The sequence below is a fragment of the Balaenoptera physalus genome, assembly GCF_965194825.1.
Source record: "Balaenoptera physalus genome assembly, chromosome: 6".
NCBI lineage: Eukaryota > Metazoa > Chordata > Mammalia > Artiodactyla > Balaenopteridae > Balaenoptera > Balaenoptera physalus.
Window position 1 is genome coordinate 78,168,150 of NC_138885.1, and position 19,429 is coordinate 78,187,578.

General features: G+C 37.2%; 2 protein-coding genes across 2 annotated transcripts in view; one reads left to right on the plus strand and one right to left on the minus strand.

Annotated features, from left to right (window-relative positions):
- Positions 1–1,221, minus strand: part of LOC309663215 (uncharacterized protein) — a 359,357-nt gene extending 358,136 nt beyond the window's left edge. Inside the window, exon 1 of the mRNA XM_082466839.1 lies at positions 1,089–1,221. The gene's annotated coding sequence lies outside the window, so the exon portion shown is untranslated. The remainder of the gene's footprint in view (positions 1–1,088) is intronic.
- Positions 1,077–19,429, plus strand: part of FSIP2 (fibrous sheath interacting protein 2) — a gene marked incomplete at its 5' end in the record, with an annotated part of 130,013 nt that continues 111,660 nt past the window's right edge. Inside the window, 7 exons of the mRNA XM_082466842.1 lie at positions 1,077–1,175; positions 1,517–1,642; positions 4,970–5,131; positions 5,825–5,914; positions 7,190–7,329; positions 8,428–8,569; positions 9,048–9,158. Of these exons, the coding sequence (XP_082322968.1) occupies positions 1,077–1,175; positions 1,517–1,642; positions 4,970–5,131; positions 5,825–5,914; positions 7,190–7,329; positions 8,428–8,569; positions 9,048–9,158 (870 nt within the window). The remainder of the gene's footprint in view (positions 1,176–1,516; positions 1,643–4,969; positions 5,132–5,824; positions 5,915–7,189; positions 7,330–8,427; positions 8,570–9,047; positions 9,159–19,429) is intronic.

Here is a 19,429-nt window from a genome sequence, read left to right on the forward strand (position 1 = left end):
AAAAGTAGAGTGTACTGATTTAAGAAACTGCCTCTGGGGCCACTATTTAATAGTGATTGTCATTCTTCTTTAATCTTTGAAAAAAATGGGGTATTTCTTGACAAGGCTGTTATAAAGGTTAATGTAGAGAGTGTTTAGCACAGAATCTGGAGATAGCAAATTCTCAATAAATGGTAGGTATTATTACTAATGGCCCCAAAATAAGAGGATAAGAGTGTGCCAAGGAATCTAAGAGACTAAGTCCAAATTCCTGACATCAGATACAGTCTCTGCCTTCAAAGTACCCACAGTCTAGTTAGCTCCTTGAAGAAAGGGACCATATTTTTTTCTCATCACTGTATCCTTTAATACCCAGCTCAGATGACTGGCCCAAAGGTGTCAGGCACTTTATAAATTTTGGCTGGATGGTTGAGAGGAGGAGAAAGAGGCATATAGGAGAAGGGCAAGAGAGGTGGAGAGGAGGGATTGGGAGAGAGAGACAGGAGAGCTAGAAATGAAAGAGGAAAACTATAGGAGGGTAGGAGGACAGTACGTCCTGTGGGACCTGGAGTGGGGTGGGGAGAGGTTATGGGAGCCTGGGGATGCGGTATGGTCACAGTCTACAAGGGGGGGCGGGGCATGTAGAAAGCCAGGCCTCTGGCCCTAAATTGGGCTGCACAGTCACTCTCTTTTGTTTTTTGCATGGAACCAAACCTTCCCGGAGGCCAGGAGAAATTAGCCAGCTAACAGGCCAGCAAAGCTTTATACATTTTGATTCTGAGTTGGTTTGACTGAGGGCTGTAGGGTTCAGAGAGAAAAGATATTTCGACCTTGGCGCGCTGGGACCAGGCCCCTACTACCGATTTCCCCAGCTCTGAGGCGCCCGGGCCTCCGGCGCAAGGGGCCGGCCCTCGCGGAGGGCACTGCTGTTGCGGCGCCCGCACGTTCGGAGCCTGTAACGCCGCGAGGGTGGGCCTCCGGAACGCGGGGTACCGGCCATTCCGGCCCGGTGGGGACTGAGGGACAACGACGGGAAAGGGGTGCGAGGGGAAGCGAGAGGGGAGGGCGGTGGCGGCGCAGAGGGGCCCAGGCCGGCTATGGAGTTGTACCTCAGCGCCTGCTCCAGGGCTGCCAACGTCGCCGCTACCAAGACGGCCGCCAGCGGCCTGGCCGCGGACAGCCAGCAGTGCGGAGACGTGAGTGTCAGCGAAGACTGGTCATCCTCGTCCTCTACCAGGCCTCCGGCCGGGAGGGCGTAGGGGGGGGCGGTGCCGCGGACGGTCACGTGCGGTCCGTGTGGTCCGTAACCGTCCAGCTTCTGGCGCCCTCATGCGGCGCAGCAGGTGGCGGGGCTCGGGCGGCACTGGCCGCAACTGGCCGTGGCGCCGGCGGGAGGGAGCTGGTAACCCGGAAGCGGAGGTCTTCCCGGCTGTCTGGCGGGGCTGGACCCTTCAGTTCCTTAGGTTGGAGTAACAGTAGGTTGGCCTAAACTAACATACCTAAAGGAAAGACAAAACTCTCCAATTGTACCTGACAGGGCGCGCACAAAACCCACTTTCCGGGGGTCGGAGCAGCTCAACTACTGGATCTGCCTCTTGGGGTGAAGCTGCCTGTGATCCCAGGAAGCAACCCTTTATACTATACCACGAAATTAAGTGAAAAGGTAAAGTGATGTTTAATTGTCTTACGTTGGTTTCTTTGTCCTTTTCGACTGCTGTTAAATTCAGACGCTAGCTACATCACGTGAAGTGCATTGAGGGAATTTGCACTAATGTTCCGTACCTATCCTATCCTAAGGTATTGTTCAGGATGCGTACCAAGTAAGTTCATCTAGTATGATTTGGACAGAATCATGGGCTAGAAAGTTTAGATTCTTAGTTCTGTCTTAATATGATTCCATAAATTATAAATTAACTTTATAATAACACTTCATTTATACCTATTTATTGAGATTTAATTCACTTAGAAATATGTTTGGTCGAAAGGTGGAAGGTTATCTGTACTGGCTGGCATTTAATTATATGTTATGATTTTAACCAATAATAACTTGGACAGAACTCTCATTACAGAACACCTCTCTTTGTTTTGAGCTGAATTCTGTTTCACACATGAAGTGCGAAAAAGAGTAGAGTTGAAATGAATTAAAGTGTTTAGTCCTTTAACCTCACTTTAGGAAAACAAGGCTCTGTCACCCTGAGGAGACTCCGTGATTTGCCCCAGCCTCCCCATCCAGTCTTTTCTCCAGTGCAGAGCCTCTGCTTTTTCTAGTTGGGGTCTTTTATACCTACTCACACAGACCATGTTAATACTTCTGTGACTTTGTTCACCTTGCCTCCCAAACCTGGCATACCCTTTGCTCTTCTCCTCAACTCCCAAATCTTACTGGGTTATAGTGTATACTGCCCTCAAACTCTTTCATGTTTTTAGTCCTCAGTGCGACCCCCTCTCTCAAACCTCCCCATTCCTTGATTCAGTACTTAACACTGAAGGAGGTTCAATACATTCTTTTTGAGCAGTTGCTTTGATCAGTATTGCAAAAAATTCTACAAGGAAGAATTCTGAGTTACCCCCTTACTCATCTAGTATTTATGATGTCATCAGAAATGAGTAGGGGCCCTTCATATTTGATACTTGCCTAATAAACATGATTTCTTAAAGTAAATTTTGTTTTTGGAAAATACATAATTTCCCTTTTTAAAAAGAAATCTCTTCTACTAGAATACAGCAAGTTAACTAAAAATATGCCAACCTCACACAATTTGACTAAGTCATATACACACAAACCAGCTTTCCTAAAGCATGCTTGAAACCTATATCACTCCTTTTTATTATGTAAACTTAGCCCTGTCTTCTGTCTGCTTCCTCAAATATTGTTTGCTGTATTACCATTTTCTCTGTCAAATAATAATTCACTTGTCAACTACTTTTTAAAAAGATGTTCTCTGTTCTTTATTACATTCATTTTCCCCCAAACTCTTCATTTAATCATAATTAGGCCCAATTTCCCTGAAGACTGACTTTGTACTGAAAGAAAAAGAAGGATATCAATCTCCTCAATGAAGTAGTGCTTTATATTTACACTTTTAGTTGTTTCTTTCCAATTATTTTAATCGACAACAGATGGGTTACCCTGACACTAATAAATGGGTTTGTATTGGGTTGCCCGAAAAGTTCATTCAGGTTTTTCGGTAAGATGTTACTGAAAAACCCGAACGAACTTTTTGGGCAACCCAATATGAAAGGTGTTCTTTGTTTACAGGTCACTAGTCCAGGGCTGGTTTTGAGAAACATAGGCCATCAAAGCTAAAATTCAACATCTAAAAGAAGTTGACAGCTAAACATCAACATCTAAAAGAAACAATCCACTCCTTGACTCATGATTTTTGACTATTTCCCTTACAGGAAAGATATGAACTTCTTATCTGGTCTCACTGAATTTAAGACATTGCCCTATAGAATTCCCCTTTTTTTTTTTTTTCTTGCCTTCTCAGGGAAGGTTTAGTAATTAGGGAATTCTACGTTACAACTTAGACCGTTTGGAAGAGATTAAAGTCTGGTATTAAGCAAGTGGTCAGAAACTTACCAGGAAGCTTTTAAATGGATAAGGAACACTAGCGTCCTATCAGGTTCCCCAGTCTCCCCTTTTGTCGACATAAGAAGAATCCTCATACTTACCTTGAGGGAGCTCTTTTTAGGGTCCCAACCCAGGCTCCTTAGTGTTCAGAATCTGACTGAGGTGGCTACCGCCAGACAGAACACAGACTGAGCACAAATAGGTACCTCCAGACAGTTCTGGATTGATGCACAATGTGTGGGGTCATATAAATTGAATTAGATGCCTGCAGACAGGGCATGTGCTCTCAGGTTTGCCACATCTCCCACACATTCCAACTGCCTCTCACTTGAGCCAATTCCTGCTTTGACATCACTTTAGACTAAAATTTCTGTTGTTCTGGCCAAGAAAACCTAGAGGAAAGCACAAAGATAGGATGCAAAGACAACGTTTGGACGACTTCCACACCTGCTTCCATCCTCTACTTTTTCCCTTTCAGAGGTTCTCCCATTACCCATTATCACCATCCTGCTATTGAAAAATTTTTGAAAAAGGGACTGAGTACTCACATCCCCCCCAAAATTTTAAACCCCCTCACTTTGTAATGTTTTAACTTACAGATGAGATTAAATAATTCATCTGCTTCCTCTAAAGTAACAGATAGAGCAATATGACTATTAGCTCATATTTTCCTTCTTTTATATGTTAATGACTACTTCATAAGGTTGTATTTGGTCTTTACACATATGGAGAAACCTCAATCCCTATCAATATCCTTCATAATTGGTTCTTCAATATGTTGAACTGTATAATATAGACCTTGAATTTTTTCCAGACTGTAGTGCTCAGAAATCATTGGGTTTCTTGTGTTAGATAAGAACTCAAAATACAGTAACTCTTTAATTCATCATCTTTAACATCTGAGTTTTACTTCTATTTTTTGTCAGAGTTGTTTCAATGCATCTTTGTGAAAGATTTTCTATTTTCCTTCATTTTCAGATTATTGAGATATAATCATGATAATTGATATTATCCCTTTATCCTTCTAATGCAGTGCCTTGATCTGGAAGAGGGAGGAGGAAAAGGGAGAATCTTAGTATTAACTTTATACATTAAAAACAAATTTTATCCTATTCCCTTTCTTTTCCTTTCCTCCTCCATTTTCTAGCTTTGGGTCAGGAGCTGATGGAGATGGGGGGGGGTGGATTAATTGAGTGAGGGTGGATTTTTAGAATAATTCAGGTCAGTGAAGAAAAGAGGTAGGGATGAGCAATTAACATTACCCATTCCAAATTCTTCTATTGCTGGTTTTTCCCCACTTCACATTCTTCTTGCATGCTTTATTTTCAGTGAACAATCTGGTGTTTTAATAGGTTGATATTAAAAGTAAAATTCATTAATTGTATGTTTATAATATGTTTAAATCTATGTTTGCAGCTTTTCCGACCTTCTTATGGTTTTAACCTGACTGATCCTTATTGTCGACTTTTGGAAAACCAATATAAAAGTCTCCATGATCCACATTTAAGAGCCTACCATAAGCGTAAAGACATCTTGAGGAGATTAAAGAAAGGTGGCTACATCACCAGCAATAATAGAGTGAGTTGAAGATAATTTCTTTTTAATCATTGAAAACCTCCAAGACTTGGTATAAGCTTGCTTCTGTACCTCACTGGGTGACCTGTATCACCTTTAACTTGGTCATAAGAGATACTTAATGGAAAAGTCCATAAATTATTCAGTATTTGGATCAAAGGAAATCGGACAACAGTTGTTTTCTAAGTGAAACTACTTTCTCATTTACCTTTTTTCTTTGTAATATCAAAAGATGATTACCAAATAATTTGAGGATATACAAATAATTTTCCCAACTGTATCATAGTCCTCTTTCTCTGTCTCTAATGGCATGTATGCTTGTCAAGGATTATGTCCCGTATACTTTTTAAAAACTTTAGACAAAATAAGAACCTAGCAAAATCAGCCTGATAGAGTCCTGATAGACTCTATTCTTATTGGGGTTGAATATTATTATTACATTGGTATTTTAATAGCTCCAATTATGTGTAGTCAATTCCTTATCATGGCATAAGTCATATTAATAAAGTAATGTTATTTGGATAACAGTTTCCTATTGATTAACAATTTTTAGAGAGCTATTACTTACAAAATTGTTAGTAATTTATTACTTGATATCAAAATGTCATTTTTGCTCTGGAAAGTAATTGCTTTGATTTTAAAATATTTGTATTTATATATTTTTATTGTTATTATTGTTTTGTATTTTCTTTTTAGATTGTATGTACCTTGAGGGAATTGAATAAGTACAGGCAATATCTTACCAGTTTAAAATTAGACTTTGAAAGAAACTATATAAGAGAACAAGTAAGTTAAATACTTAAATTTGGATTTTTTACATAGAGTTTGGAAGAAAGGTTTGTATACAAAGTATTTTCTTATAATATTTTACCTTGAATTTTGATAACTTAATTTTTCCAAGTAAAAATTTAGAGCAGTAGTAAATAATATTTTGAGGTTGATATTTTGTGCCAAGAGAAGGAAAGGGACCAAGTCATCTATTAATATGCCAGTGGTAGCTGACAAAATTTAGTAATTAAATTACTACTCAGATGTGTCCCTTCTACGTAAGCTGGGGCCAATGGGAAGAGTCCATTGTAGTAGCAAGATTCTTAAGCTGGAAACCAAAACAGCTTAAGTAACAGGAGAGGAACAGTATGAATAGTTATAACATCCTAAAGGTGACTCAAAGAACATGTACACTGTATGTTTGTACCCACACACATGTGGCTGTGTCCATACAGTAAAAAATGTCCTTAAAGGTGAAGTGGAATGATTGGTATAGAGTGAGTGGGTAAAGTTAGTGACTTCCTTTCACATTTTCACTCAAAGTTTGTGTGAGAGTGTGTGCACGTGTGTGCCTGTGTGAGTGAATTCAGGCGTTAGAGTCAAGAGAGTTGGGTAAAAATGAGAAAGGTGCTCATATATGTACTTTTACAAGTTTATGTTCTAAGGTCAAGAGAGTTGTATAGAAATGAGGATGACTCCCCAGTACTTTTAAGTGTTCTATATTTCCTCCCATTTCCTCCTCTATGCCTACAGTTTCTCCTCCGCTTCTTCCATTTTTCTAAATTTCTTCAGATTGGGTAGAAAAATAAGCTGAAATATTTATCGTTTATTTTCAGAGAGAGAAATCTTTACTTTGGTTCAGTTGTCCATGTCTGCAGTGGATTCAAAATAGATTTAAATGCAGTTAGGGACTTCCCTGGCAGTCCAGTGGTTAAGACTTCACCTTCCAATGCAGGGGGTGTGGGTTCAATCCCTGGTCTGGGAGCTAGGATCCCACATGCCTCAGGGCCAAAAAACTAAAAACATAAAACAAAAGCAATATTGTAACAAATTCAGTAAAGACTTTAAAAATGGTCCACATCAAAAAAATCTTTAAAAAAAAAAAAAAAAGATTTAAATACAGTTAAACAGAATTAGTTATTTACAAAGTATGGGAATTTTACTAAACGCTAAGTATGAAAAAGGCATATCAAAAGACAGTTTTCTGGGAAATGTTTAAAAAAATTTATGTATACATATATACACACATATACATACATATACATATATATGATACACACTTTTTCTTAATAGAAAATGCTTGCAAAACAAGTAAATAAACTACAGGAAGACAATCAAATACCTGGACGTTCTGATGTTGCACAGTTCCAAAATTGGTTGTTACAGGAGGGCACCCCATCTATTAAGGACCGGGAACGATTAATAAGGCACAGGTGAGATTGAAGTTAATGCATATTTTATGTATATAATGTGGACCCAAATAAGTTGCAAAATACTACAAATAATTGATGGTAGGAAATTTTTTAAAGTACTGGATGCTATTTAACTCCACTCTTTCAGTGTGGAGAGGAAGGGAGATCAAGAAGTACAGGAATTGGAAACTTGGGTGCCAAGGCTAAAGATGAATTTCTATTAGAGAAGATAGAGTTTCTGGGAGTCCAAGAGGTAATCCAAGCTGATAACTGAAGAATTAATCAAATCCAAAATCCTTCCTATAGTAGGAGATGGTGGGAAAGTATCTTTAGCACATGCCTCTAATAATAGTTTTTTATGGGTCTTCTTTAAGGGCTGACAGCATTAAGTTTGAGGAAATTAATGCAAAGTCAAAAAAGGAGGTTTGGTATAACTTTATCTAATACTAATATAAACATGCATTATCTCAAAAAAAAACAAAAAACCTGCAAGCTCTTTAGATATTATCTACTTACATTCAATCATTACCTTTCCATGGTCAAGACCATTTCTTAGTATAGTTCTTTCCTCCTCCTCTATTAAGGTGAGAAATTAAGCTGCATTACCTGATTTTATGTTCCATGGTAGTTCCATAATACAGATTGACATACCAGAGACCCAGACTATAGATGCAAGATTTATTCAAGGCCTTATAAATTACAAGGGGCTCAACACACATCTTTTCTAAGGAAATTCAAATCTGATTTTTTCCAGATTTGAAGTCAGTGTTTCAGTTATTTCAGTCTTCTTCGCAAACTCATGTTCCTAAGCCTATTGTGAATATGTACTGTACAAAATGTTTTTAATCAGTCTACTCCACATTTTATCATTGTCTTGGCCATAACAACAGATTCTTATATATATAGTAGGGAGATCTGTATAATGAATAAAATATGGTGAGTTCATGGGTCAGGCTGGCTTAAAGTCCATGAACAGAGCTGATAGAAAAACAGTTAAATTCCTGTAGCTCAAGAAATAAAAAGCAAGAAAGGAAGTAGTTTTGGACTATCAAAGCAGATGATGCCATAATAAGGAAAACTCCCAATTCACCTTCACTTACATTTTCATTTTTTACTTAGATATTTGGATATGATAAGTAGAGAATTAGAACATCTTGAGCACACAGCAGAAGAGCAACGCCTAATCCAGATGGATAGAGAAGAAAGACAACAGCGGGAACACACAAGAAGAAAACTTAGTCTTCGTAGAAAAATTGAAGAGGTGAGAGACAACAAATTTAAAATATTGAGAGAAAAATTGTGTACAGTTATTTCATTTGTAAATAATTTGAGCTGTCCATCATACTTCTTGAAGTCATTTCAAGTCTAAGCATTTTACCCGCATTGATCTTTCTTCATAGCTATTATATGCATGTTGTTACATAAAATGAGAATGACACCACAAACTACATATATGAGCTAATATCTGCTCTTAAAGTGATGATGGTGAAAGTTACTAGATACTGTTTAACTCTCCTATAGCCCTCAGTGTGGAAAGGCAAAAATTTTAAATTTAGCTTTAGTTAAAAATAACCATCCCTGCATTCCTAATAGGAGTGCAGTGAAGAAAGCACATTCTAAAGCCAACGTATGACTTCAGTTACGCTTGACCTGATTTCTGTTAGGCTCTTGACTTGTTCTAACTTGCTTGTTGGTTTATTGTGAATACATACTGAATACAGTAACATCGTGCTCTTTAGGAATGGAAGACAAAAGAGATGTTACTTCTAACAAGGATCGGAGAAGATGTTAAAAGAGAAGCTAGGATAGAGGAACAACGGCGTAAAAGCAGAGAAGAGAGTGACAGGAAGGTAAGATGAGCTTTAACCTCTAATTGGGGCTGTTTGAGGACAAGCTTTTGATAGTTTTGATTTTTGAATGTAGTTCACTTTGTGAGATGATAGAATAGTTACCCCAAATGATTTGTATTATACAGAACTGAAAGTTATAAAAATTTTTGCTATATTTTGGTCATATTGCAACCATAATATAAAAAGTACTTCTCTATTTTTTGATATAACTACTTTTGACTTTATCTCACACCATAAACTACACTTGTAATTCCTATAGAAAAAAATGACATAACTGATTGTTTTTCTTAGAATCAGAATTTCTTGGAGAAAGTTCTCAATTTTTCCCCACCAGTTAATTTTTTTAGAGTAACTGTTTTGAACCTTAAATAATATGTAATATTTTATGATTTAGAGTATAAATCAGTATAAAGAGAAAGAAAATTCATTTGTAATCCCAGCACCACCCTATTTATTGGTATACATACACACACAACTACATACACATACATTGCATAATATTTCCATGAATATTTATATATTGCAATAAATAAATTCATGTTATTGTTCCTTATAGGCTGTTTTGTAGACTGCTTTTTCATTTAACGAAATAACATTGACAACTCTTCATGTCAATAAATATTAACCTAAAATAATCTAATCTAAATGATTATTTTAGGTAGTATGTTGTTGACAAACCTATATGTAAGTGTAAGATTTACATAATTTGGTTATACTGCTATCTACTGCTATATAATTTTTTAAATATTGGAAATTGAAATATGTTGGTAATCTTTTATTCTACCCTTCATACATGTACCTTTAAGTATTGTCAGGGACTCATTACCCATATGGCAAGCTCAGCTTATTCTAATTTACTATAATTATTTTCTAGTATTTAATTTTTCACCACTTTTTTATTGGAGTATAGTTGATTGACAACATTGTTAGTTTTCAGGTGTACAGCAAAGTGATTCAGTTATACATGTACATATATTCATTCTTTTTTAGATTCTTTTCTCATATAGGTTATCACAGAATATTGAGTAGAATACCCTGTGCTATACAGTAGGTCCTTGTTGGTTATCTTTCTTACATATAGTAGTGTGTGTGTATTCATCCCAAGCTTCTGATTTATCCCTTCCCCCACCACGTTTCCCCTTTGGTTACGCATAAGTTTGTTTTCGATATCTGTAGGTCTGTTTCTGTTTTGTAAATAAGTTCATTTGTTTCTTATTTTTTTTAATTAGATTCCACATATGAGTTATATCACATGATATTTGTCTTTCTCTTTCTGACTTCACTTAGTATGATAATCTCTAGGTCCATCCATGTTGCTGCAAATGGCATTATTTCATTTTTTTATGGCAGAGTAATATTCTATTGTATATATGTACCACATCTTCTTTATCCATTCCTCTGTCGGTGGATGTTTAGGTTGCTTCCGTGTTTTGTCTACTGTAAATAGTGCTGCAGCGCACACTGGGGTGTATGTATTCTTTTAGATTATAGTTTTCTCTGGATATGTGGCCAGGAGGGGGATTGCTGGATTATATTGGATTGCTGGATCAAAAATAGAGTCATAGTTCTATTTTTAGTTTTTTAAGGAACCTCCATACTGTTCTCCATAGTGGTTGTACCACTTTACATTCCCACCAACAATGTAGGAGGGTTCCCTTTTCTCCATACCCTCTCCAGAATTTATTGTTTGTAGATTTTTTGATGGCCATTCTGACCAGTGTGAGGTGATATCTCATTGTAGTTTTGATTTGCATTTCTCTAATAATTAGTGATGTTGAGCATCTTTTCATGTGCTTTTTGGCCATATGTATGTCTTCTTTGGAGAAATGTCTATTTAGATCTTCTGCCCATTTTTTGATTGGGTTGTTTCTTTGTTTTGACATAGAGCTGCATGAACTGTTTGTATATTTTGGAGATTAATCCCTTGTCGGTCACTTCATTTGCAAATACTTTCTCCCATTATGAGACTTGTCTATTCATTTTATTTATGGTTTCCTTTGCTGTCCAGCTTTTAAGTTTAATTAGGTCCCATTTGTTTATTTTTGTTTTTATTTTCATTACTCTAGGAGGTGGATCAAAAAGATATTGCTGCAATTATAGTACCATATTGTTCAAGAGTGTTCTGCCTATGATTTCCTCTAAGAGTTTTATAATGTCCGACCTTACATTTAGGTCTTTGATCCATTTTGAGTTTATTTTTGTGTATCGTGTTAGAGAGTGTTCTAATTTCACTCTTTGACGTGTAGCAACAGCATGCCCTAGGTTTCCTCTTAATTTTTGCCTGATCACATTTGCTTTTCAAGGAGTCTTGGCCAATTTTAGTGACATCTAGTGCAGTGGATCAAATTATGGCACTGGGAGTGTCCATTAAACATGACCACTGATGGTAGGCATGGTAACACCACAGGCTACCTGAGGCATCTTAATGGCAGAGCTATTTGAATTATTGATATTTCCAATGCAGCTATTCTAAATTGTCTTTTTTGAATCATGTTTTAATATGAGAGGTTTTCAATTCATTTGTATGTGTTTAATATATTTATATTTTTTGCTTTCAGATTTGATATTATCTGTATTTTTACTCCAATTTATGTGCTTAAGTTACAGGGCTGTCAAAAACTTTTAAGAGATCTGTCTTAGCTTCTTTGTCAAAAATCAGTTGTATTAGTCTAAATTTACTCCTTTTCTGCTCTTTGCCCTATTTGTCTATTATACTGCCTTGATTATTATACCTTTAATAATTGTTTAAATCAGTAATGTTAGCCTTCCAAGTTTGTTTTTCTATTTTGAAGTTGTTTTGGTTAATCTAAGCCCTTTACATTTCTGTGTAAATTTTAAAATCATCTTGTCAATTTCTGCCAAGAAATTTTGCTGAGATTTTGATTGGAGTTGTATTGAATCTGTAGGTCAGTTTGGGCAGAATTGATCTTTTGATAATACTGGGTCTTCCAACTCATGAACCAAATACCTGTCTCCATTTATTTAGGTTTTCTTAATTTTTCTTCTCGTGTACTCATGTAATTTGAAGTGTACAGCTCTTACACATCTTTTGCTAGATTCATCCCTATGTATTTCATGATTTATGCTATTGCAATTTGTATTTTTAATTTAAAATTCCAATGAGGTTAGGATATAGAAAAACAATATTTAATATTCATTTCGTATCTTGTATTGATAAAAACACTTATTAGTTCTAGTTGTTTTATTCTAGGTACCAGTCGATATTCTACATGAATGATCATGTTGCTACAAATAAAAGTAGTTTAACTTCTCATTGAACACAGATGCCTTTTTATTTCCTTTTCTTGCCTGACTGCACTGACTAGAACCTCCAGTATTATGTAGAACAGAAACAATTTTAATGGACGTTATTATCAAATTTTTTTTTGTCCTATCTTGCCTCTCTACAGACATAATAGGCTGCTTGACATTGTACCAGACTTCACTGATATGCTTTTCATTTTGTAATTTTTAAATTGAAATATAGTCAGTGTACAATATTATGTTAGTTTCAGGTGTATTACATAATGATTTGACATTTGCAAACATTATAAAATGATCACCACAATAAGTCTAGTAATCCTCTGTCATTATACAAAGTTATTATGATATTATTGACCATATTCCCTATGCTATATATTTTGTCCTTGTGATTCATTTATTATATAACTTGAGGTTTGCACCTCTTAATTCCCTACATCTATTTCACCCACTTCCCACCCCCTCCCTTCTGGAAACCACCTGTTTCTTCTCTGTATCTGAATCTGTTTTATTTTGTTGGTGGTGGTGGTTTTATTTTTTAGATGCTACACGTGATATGCAGTATTTGTCTTACTCTGACTTATTTCACTTAGCTATAATATCCTCTAGTTCATCCATGTTGTCACAAATGGCAAGATTTCATATTTTTAATGGCTGAGTAATATTCCATTGTGTGTGTGACCACATCTTCTTTATCCATTCGGCTATGGATGGACACTTAGGTTGCTTCCATATCTTGGCTACTGTTAATAATGCTGCAGTGAACACTGGGGTGCATGTATCTTTTGTATTAGTGTTTGTATTTCCTTTGGTTAAATACCCAGAAGTGAAATTCCTGGGTCATATGGTAGCTCTATTTTTAATTTTTTGAGGAGTTTCCATACTGCTTTCCGTAGTGGCTGCTACCATCTAATAATTTAAAACCCTACCAACAGTGCCTTGAGGGTTGCCTTTTCTCCACATCCCCACCATTTGTTATTAGTTGTCTTTTTAATGATAGCCATTCTGGCAGGGGTGAGGTGGTAACTTATTGTGATTTTGATTTGCATTTCCCTGGAGATTAGTCATGTTGAGCAAGTCCTCTGACCATTTTTAAGTTGGCTTGTTTTTTTTGTTTGTTTTTTTTGTTTTTGATGAGTTGTAAGATTCTGTTGTGTATTTTGGATATTAACCCTTTATCGGGTGTATCGTTTGCAAATATCTTCTCCCATTCAGTAAGCTGCCTTTTGTTTTGCCAATAGTCTACATGTCCGAAAACGTTTTAGTTTGTTGGAATCCCATTTGTTTATCTTTGCTTTTGTTTTCCTTGCCTGAGGAGATAGATCAAAGTAATAATAATAATGCTAACATCAATGTCAAAGAGCATACTGCCCGTTTTCCCCTAGGAGTTTATTGGTTTGGGGTCTTACATTTAAGTCTTTAATCCAATTTTGAATTTGTTTTTGTATATGGTATGAGAAAGTAAATAAGTTTGATCCTTTCCCTGTAGCTGTCCAGTTTTCCCAGCACCACTTATTGAAGAAGCTGTCTTTTCCCTGTTGTATATTCATGCCTCCTTTATTGTAGATTAATTGACCATATAAGTGTGGGTTTATTTCTGGGCTCTCTTCTGTTCCAGTGATATATGTGTCTGCTTTGGTGCCAGCTTCATACTGCTTTGAACTGTAGCTCTGTAGTATACTTTGAAATCAGGAACCACGATTTTGGTTATCTTTCTCAAGATTGTTTTGGTTCTTCAGGGTCTTTTGTGTTTTCATACCAATTTTAGAATTATTTGTTTTAGTTCTAAAAAATGCCATTGGTTAGGGTTAGGGATTACATTGAATCTATATATTGCCTTGGGTAATATGGTCATTTTAACAATATTAATTCTTCCAATTCATGAGCACAGTATATCTTCCCATTTGTCTTCAGTTTATTTCATTAATGTCTTATAGTTTTCAAGTATAAGTCTCTTACCTCCTTTGTTAGAGTTATTCCTAGGTATTGTATTCTTTTTGATGCAACTGTAAATGTGATTCTTAATTTCTCTTTCTGATAGCTCATTGTTAGTGTGTAGAAACAGGACAGATTTCTGTATATTAATTTTGTATCCTGCAACTTTACTGAATTCATTTACTAGTTCTAATAACTTGGGGGGCATCTCTAGGATTTTCTATATATAGTATCATGCCATCTGCAAACAGACAGTTTTACATCTTCCTTTCCAATTTGGATGCATTTTATTACTTTTCTTGTCTGATTGCCATGGCTAGGACTTCCAATACTATATTCAAGAAAAGTGGTGAGATGGGGCATCCTTGTCTTATTCCTGATCTTAGAGGAAATGCTTTCAGTTTTTCACCATTGAGTATGATGTTGACTGTAGGTTTGTCACAAAGGGTCTTTATTATGTTGAGGTATGCTTCCTCTGTACCCGCTTTGTGGAGAGTTTTTTTTTTATCATAAATGGATGTTGAATTTTGTCAAAACTTTTTTCTGCATCTATGGAGAAAATCATATGATTTTTCTTCAGACTGTTAATGTGGTGTATCACATAGATTGATTTGCAGATATTGAACCATTCTTATATCCCTGGGATAAATCCCACTTGATTGTGGTGTGTGATCCTTATAATGTATTGTCAAGTTCTGACTTCTAATATTTTGTTGAGGATTTTTACATCTTAGGTTCACCAGTGATAATGACCTGTAATTTCCCTTTTTTGTGGTGTCTTTGTCTTGTTTCAGTATCAGGGTGATGCTGGTCTCCTAGAATGAGTTTAGAAGACCCTTCCTTCCTCTTTGATATTTTGGAATAGTTTGAGAAGAATAGGTGTTAACTCTTCTTTAAATATTGGTAGAATTCACCAGTGAAGCCCTCAGTTCCTGCTGGTTAAACGTCATTACTGGTAATTGGTTTGTTCATATTTTCCTCCCAATTCAGTCTTGGGAGATTGTACATTTCTGGGAATGTATATTTCTTCTAGGTTGTATATTTTATTGGCATATAATTGTTCATAATAATCTCTTATCCTTTGTATTTCTGTGGTGTTGGTTGTAACTTCTTCTTTTTCGTTTCTGATTTATTTATTTGGGCTCTCTCTTTCTTGATGAGTCTGGCTAAAGGTTTATCAATTCTGTTTATCTTTTCAAAGAACCAGCTCTTAGTTTCATTGATTTTTTTCCACCTTTTTTTTTTTTAGTCTTTATTCCATTTATTCTGCTCTGATCATTATGACTTCTTTCCTTCTACTAACTCTGAGTTTTGTTTGTTCTTTTTCTAATTCTGTTAGGTGTGGGTTAGGTTCTTTATTTGAGAATTTTTTTGTTTCCTGAGGTAAGCTTATATTGCTATAAACTTCCTTCTTAGAACTGCTTTTGCTGTGTCCCATAGATTTTGGATCATTGTGTTTCTATTTTCTTTTGTTTCCAGGTATGTTTAGTTTGATTTCTTCAGTGACCCGTTGGTTGGTTAGTAGCATGTTGTCTAGCCTCTACATATTTGTGTTTTTTACAGGTTTTTTTCTTGTGGTGATTTCTTTGTGGTCAGAAAAGATGCTTGATATGATTTCAGTCTTCTTAAACTTATTTAGACTTGTTTTGTGGCCTAACATGTGATTGATCTATGCTGGAGAATGTCCCATGTGTACTTGAAAAGAACGTGTATTCTGCTGCTTTTCAATGGAATGTTATATGTATATATAAAATCCATTGGGTCTAATGTGTTATTTAAGGCTAGTGTTTCCTTATTGATTTTCTGTCTGGATGATCTATCTATTGATGTAAGTGGAGTGTTATTGTCCCCTATTATTATTGTGTTACTGTCAATTTCTCCCTTTATGTTTGTTAGCATTTACTTTGTGTATTTAGGTGCTCCTGTGTTGGCTACATAGATATTTACAATTGTTATATCTTCCTGGATCAATCCTTTTATCATTATGTAATATCCTTCCTTGTTTCTTGTCACAGTCTGTTTTAAAGTCTATTTTGTCTGATAAAAGTACTGCTACCCCAGATTTTGTATGGAGTACTTTTTTCATCCCCTTAACTTTCAGTTTGTGTGTCTTTAGATCTGAAGTGAGTCACTTGTAAGCAGCATATATATGGGTCTTGTTTTTGTATTCATTCAGCCACTCTGTCATTTGATTGGAACATTTAGTCCATTTACATTTAAAGCAGTTATTGATATGTATGTACTTAATGCCATTTTGTTCATTGATTTGTGGTTGTTTTGTAGTTCTTTTACATTCCTTTAATCTTTTTCTCTCTTCCATTGTGACTTGATGAGTATCTTTAATATTATGCTTGGATTTGTTTCTCTTTTTTGTGTGTTTTATTATACATTTTTGGTTTGTGGTTACTGGGAGGTTCATATGTAAAAACCCATATATATATATGATTATTTTAGTTGATTATCTCTTAGATTCAAATGCATTCTAGCAACCCTACATTTTTACTCTCCCCTCCACTTTTAATGTTTTGATATATTTTACATCTTTTTGTTTTATGTATCCCTTAACTACTTATAGTGGATATAGATGATTTTACCACTTTTGTCTTAACTTTCCTACTAACTTTATAAGTGGTTGATCCACTGCCTTTATTGTATGCTTGCCTTTACCAATGAGATTTTTCCTTTTGTGTTTTTCATATTTCTAGTTGTGCTATTTTCTGCTTAGAGAAGTCCCTTTCACATTTCTTGTAAAGCCAGTTTAGTGGTGCTGAACTCTTAGCTTTTGCTTATCTACAAAACTTATGAGCTGTCCTTCAAATGTGAATGATAGCCTTGCCAGGTATTCTTGGTTATAGTTTTCCCTTTCACACTTTGAATATATTGTGCCACTCTTTTCTGGTCTGCAAAATTTCTGCTGAAAAGTTAGCTGAGAGTCTTATGTGAGTCACCTTGTACATAACTAGTTGCTTTTCTCCTGCTGCTTTTACGATTCCTTCTTTAATTTTTGCCAATTTAATTATAATGTGTCTTGGTGTGGACCTCTTTGGGTTGATCTTGATTGCGTTTCTTTGTGCTTCCTGGACCTGAATGTCTGTTTTCTCTCTCAGGTTAGACAAGTTTTCATCTATTTCTTCAAATAAGTTCTCGGTCCCTTTCCCTCTCTCTTCTCCTTCTGGGACCCCTGTAATGCAAATGATAGTGTGGTTGATGTCCAGAGATGTCTTAAACTCTCCTTATTTTGTTTAACTCTTTTTTTCTTTTTTCTGTTCAGCTTGGGTGATTCCAACTACTCTGTCTTCCAGTTCACCAATCTGTTCCTCTGTATCAGCTAATCTGTTGATTCCTTCTAGTGTATTTTTTTTTTAATATTTATTTATTTATTTATTTATGGCTGTGTTGGGTCTTCATCCATGCGCGAGGGCCCTCTCTAGTTGCAGCAAGTGGGGGCCACTCTTCATCGCGGTGCGCGGGCCTCTCACTATCGCGGCCTCTCTTGTTGCGGAGCACAGGCTCCAGACGCGCAGGCTCAGCAGTTGTGGCTCACGGTCCCAGTTGCTCCATGGCACGTGGGATCCTCCCAGACCAGGGCTCAAACCCGTGTCCCCTGCACCGGCAGGCAGATGCTCAACCACTGTGCCACCAGGGAAGCCCCCCTTCTAGTGTATTTTTAATTTTAGTTATTGTATTATTCAGTTCTGTTTGATTCTTCTTTATGTTTTCTAACTCTTGTTGAACTTCTCACTGGTTCATCCATCTTCTTCTGTGTTCCTTGAGCATGTTTATGACCATTACCTTGAACTCAATTTTATCAGGTAGATTGTTTATCTCCACTTTATTTAGTTCTTTTTCTGAAGTTTTGTTTTTGTTTGGAACATATTGCTCTCTCTCCTCATTTTGCCTAATTCTTTGTGTTTATTTCTGTGTATTAGGTAGATTGGTTACATTTCCCAATCTCGAAGAAGTGTCCTTATGTAGGTACCATCCTGTGACCCCCAGCAGCACACTCCCCTCTGGTCATGAGAGCTCTATGCTCTAGGGGTGTCCCCTATGGGGGCTGCATGGGCCCTTCTGTTGCTTCTGCAGTTGCAGGGCTGACTACTTCGGTGTGCTGGTAGGCAGGGCTGGCCCCTGGTCTGGTTGGCTGCCAGGCCATGCCTCATGTGATGGCTGCCTGCCCACTGGTGGACATAGCTGGGTCCTGGTGCAGCTGGTTACAAGGCCCAGGGGGTCCCATGTCTCGTGCCAGCCAACTGGTGGGCAAGACATGTCCTGGTAAGGCTGGCTATGGGGCCTCTGGTGGCTGGGTTAGGAACTAGTCACCTGTTGGGATATGGTGGGTCACAGTGAGGCTGGTTGTATGGCCCAGGTGGATCCCAGGACTGGTGCCAGCTCCCTGGTGAGAAGATCATCCCCCAGTGCTAATAAGCTAGAGGGAGGACTCCAAAATGGCACTTACCAGCACTGGTGTCTTCATAGTAGAACAAGCCTCCCAAAATGGCTACCACCAGCATCTCCATCTCCAGAGGGAATGCCAGCTGCCTCCTATCTCTCCAGGAATCTCTCCAAGATGAACAAGTTGGTCTGACCCAGGCTTCTTTCAACTTACTGCCTCTGTGCTGGGACTTATAACATGTGAGATTTACATGTGCCCTTTAAGAACAGAGTCACTATTTCCTACAGCCCTCTGGTTCTCCCATACACAAGCCCTGCTGACCTTCAAAGCCAGATGTTCTTGTGGTTCGTCTTCTTGGTGCAGGACCCCCTGGCTGGGGAGCCTGATGTTGAGCTTGGACCTCTTTCTCCTTGGGAAGAACCTCTGCAATTGTGATTATCCTCTTGTGGGTCACCTACCCCAAGGTGTGGCTCTTGACTATACCTCACCTCTTCCTCTCCTACCCATCTCATTGTGGTTACTTCTTTATATCTTTAGTTGTGGAAAATCTTTTCTGCTAGTCTTCATGTCATTCTCACAGTTGCTCTGCAGATAGTTTTAATTTTGGTGTGCCCATGGAAGGAGGTGAGCTCAGGGTCTTCCTACTCTGCCATCTTGGCCACAGCCTCTCATTTTGTAATTT